Source organism: Dicentrarchus labrax, unplaced genomic scaffold (genome assembly GCF_905237075.1).
Source record: "Dicentrarchus labrax unplaced genomic scaffold, dlabrax2021, whole genome shotgun sequence".
Classification (NCBI taxonomy): Eukaryota; Metazoa; Chordata; class Actinopteri; family Moronidae; genus Dicentrarchus; species Dicentrarchus labrax.
This window is the reverse complement of record NW_026136715.1, coordinates 3438309-3446939: the sequence shown is the minus strand read 5'-3', so window position 1 is coordinate 3446939 and position 8631 is coordinate 3438309. Positions and strand designations below refer to the sequence as shown.

Here is an 8631-nt window from a genome sequence, read left to right as displayed (position 1 = left end):
TGTGTGTGTGTGTGTGTTCCAGCCCTGGTAACTCTATGTATGCCTCTATAGAAGTTAATTAATGACAAAACATTACGAAACAGCGTCCAACTTTAATCAACCTGCGAGTGAAGACAGAGGTTTTGAGTTGGAGTACAGCATCCTGATCTGCTCTCAGTTTGAAACAAGCTCTCCAACTACAGCTGTTTCAGTGCTTTCTGAGCACCTTTTAAACCCCACTTCCTGCCCAATTGTGAATTTCCAAACTAGAAACAGTGAAACAAGTCGAAATCAACAGAAAATTAATCTAATTAATCTAGTTACTGCTATTCCATGGTGACACTTTTCTTAGCCCAGTCAGTTGATAAAAATAGTATTTTGATGAATAACTTTGGCTCTTGGAAACATGCTTGGTGTCTTAGTGTCTTAACACGATGCATTCAGGCACAATCATATATGTAGGACATCTGCTTTTTGGCCAATACTACTGTTTTGGGGCAGATAGAGTTTGTCCATTCTTGGCGGAAACATGGCGGTCTCTGTTGATTACACACTAATGAATGCATACTTGCATTTTATATTCCATTTCTGCCGATAGATCCTACTAAATGTTACACACTGGACCCATAACACCAATCCTTACTGCAGAATGCTCTGTTTTTGGGAATGGTTGATGATTATATGCTAGAATATGGAAACCATGCAGTTTGTCCTTGGATGTCTTGTCTTCCATTTTCACTAAACTAAACTTCCTTTCCCTCCAGGTGAGTCTGGACGCCCGGGTTCGAGAGGTGATCAACAGGAAGATGCAGGACCCCACGCCTCACGCGTTTGAAGACGCCCAGCTACAGATCTACACGCTGATGCACAGGGACTCCTACCCACGATTCCTCTCCTCCAACATCTACAAGTCGCTCATTCACGGCGGCTCGCGTACCTCCTCCGAGTCCTAGTCCCACACCGCCTCCACCTCCTCTTCTGATCCTGCGCTTACGGGATTGACGCCAGACCATTTCATCGCTTCTCTAGCACACTCCTCCAAGTGCAGAACTTTCCAGAAATTATCCGACTCCTCCTCAGTTCACTTCCATGAATCCCAAATCTCTCAGATTACTGCCAAGACTTTCTTCTCATGTTTTGTTTTTTTCCCTCCATGTCCTAAACTTCAGATACTGTTGCCAACGTTTCCTCTTCTCATCGTTCTCTCCAGTTGACTCCTCTCTTCTGTATTCCTCATGTTGCCTCTTTAATTATTTTTAATTAATCGTCCTTCTTGCTCTTTTCCTTTCTTTACTGTCCTGATCTAATCTAATCTCTTCTCTTTTTCACTTATGAAAGAGCCTTCAAAGAAAATCAAAGCATTACAATAAAACAAGAATATTTGTATGAAATAGTTTAGTATTAGTAAAGTTCTGTCAGAAAGAATTCTATTTTGTGTCATTTGAACAATATTTTAAAGCTGCAGTAGGTAATTTTTTATAAAAATAACTTGAATACACAGGTATTCGAATGGAAAGGAAAACAGTATTGAGAAAATCTTAGTGCGGAAAATTTAATTACTATAATTGGAATTAACAGCGCCTCAAGTTTGAAAGTAGAATACGTCCACTAGCCAGTAATTGATTTCAATATGTATCCATGAATAGAGGCTGACTGATGATGGACATCAATATCTGATATAAATACATGGGCTGATATTGGTTTGATTTGATTAGCTTTTTCTGGAGCTTTCAACCGTCTTCAGTGTATGGAGTTTGCACACTTTGAACGTTCTGAGCAAACTCCATCCGCTGAGGAACAGTGTCCAGAAGGAACTGGTTCTAAAGGTCAAGAAAAGGTTAAGTAAGTGGACCTTCAGTTACTGATACTGGATTTTTGTCGCTGATAACAATATTGATATTTAACATACAATTTTAAAGGGCCCCTTAAATTAGTTTATTCATGAATTGTGACCATAATATTTTACATCTGCTGTTGAAAACTAAACCTGTCCGTGCTCTCTGGTGGACAGACTTACAGACTGATACTGATACATCCGCAGTAAGATAATATTGGTCCTGAAGATTTATCTGTCTTGTAATGGTTAAGATTTTTTTCAAGAACTAACCTTTTTGATCAAGTTAGAACTAGGGTCCCTTATATTTAGTTAACTAATTACAAAGATACATACTGAGTGGGACATTTTCAAAATAACTGTATACTTTTGACACTTTTTACTGGCCATCAGTCAGGCTCTATTTCTCTGCTGGTGTCAGTTAGGTTTTCGGCAACCACCCTGTCCTGTAGCTGCTGAGCACACTCTCTGCTTTTAACTTCTTCTGTGCTTCTACCTCTGTCCTTCTGTTCATCTTTTCATCCAATTTTCTCTCTCAGAACCTCTTGTCCTCCCTGATCTCTCCTGTTTTTCACCTCAGCGACTCCTGAACGGAGAAGGAAGTGGTCTGGATGTTATTAAGTATTTCTTGGAATATCATCTGCTGATTACTTGGGAGATTTGAATGCATTTTAAGGGGAGGAATATACACCCGTGCCATGGATTCTTTTTGTGGATTTTTACCAATTCCACCCCCCCGCCCCCCACCTGTGACCATCCAATCACCTTCAAGAGCCAATTAAAGGGGGATGTCCCTGACTTCCGCCCACCTCATCACCTTGTTTTTTATCCCACGGTTGTCTACGTCAGGACTGATGGAGAGGCAAAAGAAAAAGACCGATGCTTTCTGATTCCTTCTCCTTCTTTCTTTTTCTCTCTTTCAACTGGAAAACACAGGGTGCTCCGTCCATCCCCCGCTACAAACCACAAAAAAGTTTGTTGCTTATGTTTATTGTTTATTTATCCACTCTTGTTTGCTGGATCAATCATTTCACTCCTGTGATAAACAAACGGACGAACGTCACTTCCTTTCCGACTACTGATTTACAAACAGACAAGACGTCTATTTTTTAAGAGAAAACTATATGGAACATTTGAATTATGTTGATTTTTTTTTTTTGTTTGTTTATTTGGTTTCTCCCACTCTCTCCCCTTCCTGGATTTTTTGCAAGAAGAGGAGGATTCCTCTGAGACTGTACTGATTTCCACCCGACGCAACACCACAGACACCACAGACAGGTGCAATAAAACACTGGAGTTTGGAAAAACAACACAGACACACATTTACAGAATTTGTCTTACTATACTTCCTCGTCCAAAACATAAACCCCCCCAGCAGGACAGGACCAAGTCCACCAAAATAGCATTTATCTCTTTCGAAGTTAAAGAAAACTGTAACCTCAGACTCACTGTGTGGTATTTCACAATGTTTTTCTCAGTTAAGTATTTAATGCATTGATAATCCACTCCCATGCAGTTATAATAGAAAATAATGCATTAGTCTATTAGTCGAATAATGTTTTGGTGTTTTCTGCTACTTTAAAATGTAACTTTTGCAATTTGGACTGATGTTAAAATGTCTCTTTCAGCCCTTTTTTTACATTTCATGACTAAACAATCAAAACGTAACTCATAGACAATCTCTATCTTTTTACTTTATGCATCAGCTTTCAAATTCGAAGCTGCACCAGGCAGAGATTTTCATATTAAACTCCTAAATGCTAAAAGACAAACTGAGGTCTCAACGGTTAAATTAGCTCACACTGAATTCGGTTCTCTGCACACACTGGAAGGAAAACTCCAGTAAGTGAAGGAGGAAATTATAATTAACTATAATTATAATTAAACTATAATTTATTCTCTTCAAAAGCCAGCATTCAGTGGGAAAATATAGGATCATTTCTTTATTTCCCAACAGCTATGAACACAGTGCAGTTATGCTGCTGTCATGTCATATGGACATTAACATAACTATTTCCAATTTAATAATGCCGTTCATACCATCTAGTTGCTAATAAAAAAAACTGCATAAATATAATATACATGGCTGAGAATTTCAGTTTTTGGAAAGTTCCAATATAAAGAAAGTAAAAAGGAAGCATGGCGAACTCATATCAACCACAATTGTTCAGGATAATTAAACCCTGATTTAGTCCCATAGAAAAGCAGGCGAAAATACGGATCCCCAAATTTAAAGTCAAAGTGGTCCTAATAAGTATAGTAATACAAATACACACACACACACACACACACACACACACACACACACACACACACACACACACACACACACACACACAAACACTCACTCACACACCAGGGTGGCCTACCTGGGCACTGCTGCTGCTGACCTCTGCCTCTGTGACCTCTCACCTTTGACCTCACCACTGTCTGTCGCCCACTCGGACACCTGCTCCTGATTGGCTGCAGGAGGCTGCAGGGCTGAACTGTGGTTGGTCAATTCAGGAAGGGGGGTGGGAGGAAATCCCAGGTGCAAAAAAAAAATATATATATATATATATAGATATATTAATGAAAAACAACTAATAAAAAATATATAGAGAAAAAAAGAAGATATTATGTGAGATGGGATGCTTACACCCAGTGCTTCATGGGAAATGTAGTATGAGGAAAACAAATGTTTGTAGTTGTCTGCGGAGGCAGAAACGACAGATTTAACAAAAAAAAAAGAGATGCCTATGTCTTAACCAGACTGGTCACTCCGAATGCATTTATCTTAGTATTGTTAATGTTATTTATTTTATATTTTGTTAAAACTGTGATTTTAATTGTACATATATAAACAGAAAAGCTTGAACATCCAATGAGAAGCCGCTTCGTTTGTTCAGTGTTTGGGAGTGATTTTTCTTTTCATTCATCAGGAGTTCATCAGTTCATCAGTATGAGTGTCTCTCCTGGGAATCAAACCCTCAACTTGTCTTACTCTATTGACAAAATTTTAATCATTAAGAAAATAAAGTTTTCCCAGGTCAGTATGAGGTTAAAGGAAGAATAATTATGTTTTAGTGTTATTTGTATAATCCAAACTGACAGTTTCTAAATTGGCTTCAACCTAGTTTTTAAAATGACTGCACTGCAGTTTATTGTTACTCGTCGGTCGACATGCACAGATACTGAAATGCAACAAGCTGACAACGGCCTGGCTGATTTAGGAGTCGAGCTCTGCTTATTTTCCATCATAAGAATCCAAACTAAATGAACGCTGAGATCTGGGAACATGGTGGCATCACTAAAAAGGAGTCCAACAGATCCACTTCCTGCATCACCTTTGACCTCCCATCCTTACTGTAATTGTGGACACAGATTCCTTTGTGCAATGATTGCAACCTTTCAGGTGTGCTCACTTTCAGTTTTACCAACAAAGAAAGTGGTTTCCAACCTTTCTGACCGCTCGTGTTTCCACACTCCGACTTTATTCCAGCATTTTAGCAATAGTTAGATTGGAACATAAACCAATATCTTTAATAAACTGGAATTATCCTTCAAGGGAGCAGGCAGTTGTCAGCAGCTTTTTCTTACCTCAACTGTGTGTGTGATGGAGGTTTGAGGTTCACCCAAACAGCAACACGCCCCCGCAGCTCTTCACAGACTCTAACCACTATGTCAATATAAAGACATAAACAGTGGCGATGGAGCTCTCACCAAACATCACACACACACACACACACACACACACACACACAACAGATATTCAAAATATGTACACATCCTAAAATACCTAAAATAGAATAATGAGATAAACAAACCAGCAAATTGCTTTATAATAAATCCAAACTGACTCACCACTGCCTTAATGTAAGAGGAATGCAGTCACAAAAAGCAAGCAGACAACCTGACAGACTGCAGACTGATCAAAGTTGCCATGTGCATATTTTACTCTTTGTAGTCTCCATGAAGAAATATCAAATGCATAGTCAATATGGTTTTCAAGCAGGCACTGATATAGAGTTGCAAAGTGGGAGAAGCTATTTTGGGTTCCCCTGGTCCCGCTGGTTATTCACATAAGCAAAGTGACGTGACACAGCGTTTGGGTCAGCATTAAACTCTCCCGGTTGAACCATTAGTCCAAAATATTACCAACTGCGTTAGAAAATATCTGGTTCTTTGATAAAAAGATGAAGATGTAAGTTTGTGTACATAACAATTTCAGGGGAGAAGTTAACTACATCTCCCATGGCACATTTTGGCAAGCAGCTTACGGCCTTAATGAGTACAGATTTTACGGTCTGTGGCTTAAACGTACAGTACGTCATCTTCAGCCGCTAGGGGGTCTCTCACAAATAATAACAAATGACGTAGTTGGTTTTTAGGACCCTTAGTGGTCTTTTTGAGTATTGCAGGGGGTCCATGGAAGATTTCTGAATAAATATTTAAATAAATATGTACAGTACATTGTATTTTTACTCATTAAAATCAGAGTAATTCTAATATAATTATCTCAATTGTTAATTTGTTAGGTTCCAGTATTCAAAAGCAGGGATCTGACCAGGCACTTCCCTGCAGTTTGAACTGAAAGGGAACATGAAGTGAGCAGAGAGAGACGGAGCTGCTGCAGCCGACTCTCTCTGTTGATACTCCCAACACTCGGTTCCTAAATGAACCCAACATACACACAGGTCTGGTCTTTTTCCACAGGTCACTGTAACCTGATATGTTTGTGTTTAGGATTAATTCTCGAATACCTACATAGGTTTATACACAGTGTATGGATACACACGTCATACATCATACTCATACCTCCATATTCTCATAAACACTTTATCTGTCGATCCATGTTTCCACTCTCTAGTTTTCTGTTGTTTAACGCGGATAATCCTCGCTTCTCCTGCTCACCACTTTCAGCACTCTTGCTGTTTAAGTCAATGTCAAGTCAGAATGTTTTTTTAATGCTTTACTGTTTCAAAGTTAGCTGAAGATTTTGTTACTTTAATATGTGTTAAACTATTGAACCACATTCAATTAGAAAAATATTGCATCGCAGCCAAATAGTAGGCTACTGAATATAAAAGTACAGGAAAATGTTAATTTTATCTGGATTAAATTATTTCTATTTTTATTCCAGCTGCATAAAGTACATCAAAACTTTTTTTCTGCTAGTTTATGTGTTTGTGTTATGAGACATAAAAAACATATCCTCTTAGTCTAGCAGTAGTAAATGTTATATTTTGGATTTGTAAAATTCCTAATATTTTCATAACAATTGTCCTGAAAAAACTATTCCCTTGGCCTCTGACCTAAAGAAAATTGGTTCTATGGGTAACCACAAGTCTCCCTTTTGGAGATCTGCCCACTTTATGCTATTTACGTGTAGTTTTGGGCAACATCCATCCGTTTTTTCTGCTTACTGGCATCCATAAACAGTATTAGAATTGCATAAATTGGGAATGACTGGGAAGCTGAGACACATACTTGATGCCACCCCTGCATAAGTCAGTGCCACCTGCTGAAACTGTACATATACAGTATCAAACCAGAATTTTTCAGGAATCTGTAGTCAAATTGGCTGGTTGAATTTGCCATCACATTGTCTTTCAGGTATGATTTTTCACCCATAACCGCGCTGTAAACCAAATACGGTCAAAATCGAAAATGAAATAAAATGACACGATCAGTTTGTAACCTGTTTACAAGCTCACTTGGTAACCATTCCTTTCTCTGAGCTGCCCTGTGTTCTGTCTAAACCACGACTTCAGTCTGTTTTCCATCCAGGAAGGAGTCACCTAACAGAACCTGGTATCACACAGGCCTTCCAGGGTCTCTCCACCTTCCTCCTGCTCTCTCCCCGTCTCTCCCATGCTCATGTATGGAAAGAGCTCAGCAGTGTTTCCACAACAAACACAACAGGAGCTTTCTCTGCTCTGCTTTCTCACCACTTTTCATCACCTCTGTCAACACGCTCGCACCACCAGCGTCATTTGGAAAATGCAGATGACAACCCAGGTTTATACTTGAGTCAAATGTGATTTGTTTTTTTGTTTTTTTACTTGTAAATCTCAAAACTAGGTTACCCATAATGAATAAAGGTTGACAAGCAGGAATTTCATCAGCACTGATCATGTCTACATGTTCTGTAATACTTTGACTCTTACTCTAAATACTGTAAGAGGAGACACTCTCTTTGATATAGGAATATTCCACTTGATGTATTTGCTGCCACAGTTACCTTGTTCAATTTAAGGTGATCAGAAAATGTCATTTATTAAACAATAGTACTGCATTTTGCAAAGAAGACATAATTAGAGACAAAGTCAGACAAACTGCTGACTTTTCTTTATAGTGACAGACATTGTTTGATAAACTGTTGAGGTTTTAAAAGGCGACTTAAAGATCCAGTCTGTAGGATTTAGTGGTATCTATCGGTGAAGTTGGAGGTAGCTTCAAACCTCCCTTCCAAGCGCGAACGAGAAACTACGGCAGTTGCGAAATACGCCAACGCCCCTATCTACAGCCAGTGTCTGGTTTATCTGTTCTGGGATACTGTAGAAACATGGCAGTTCAACATGGCAGACTCCATGGAAGACGATCCCCGGTGTCTATGGATGTAGATGGCTGAAAAACACCACGATTCCTATTCAGGTGATTATACACGAATGAAAACATACCTATGAATATTATATTCCATTTCTGCCAATAGATCCTCCTCTATGTTACCTTGAACATCACTTGAAAATTGTGTTTTTGCCAATCTCCAGTGGTTTAACTACTCATCTTGTACCACTGTCAATAGGCTGTAACATCACTGGTGGGTGTGGTTACAG

The 8631-nt window shown here is 39.0% G+C and overlaps 2 protein-coding genes across 8 annotated transcripts in view; one reads left to right on the top strand and one right to left on the bottom strand.

Annotated features, from left to right (window-relative positions):
* rgs19 (regulator of G protein signaling 19) overlaps positions 1-4677 on the top strand; it is a 32288-nt gene extending 27611 nt beyond the window's left edge. For all 7 annotated transcript variants that reach the window (XM_051424416.1, XM_051424415.1, XM_051424419.1 and 4 more), the window contains one exon: positions 744-4677. In XM_051424416.1, coding sequence (XP_051280376.1) covers positions 744-932 — 189 coding nt within the window. In that variant the 3' untranslated portion in view covers positions 933-4677. The remainder of the gene's footprint in view (positions 1-743) is intronic.
* tcea2 (transcription elongation factor A (SII), 2) overlaps positions 1-8631 on the bottom strand; it is a 125692-nt gene that overhangs the window by 103652 nt on the left and 13409 nt on the right. The window lies entirely within an intron of this gene.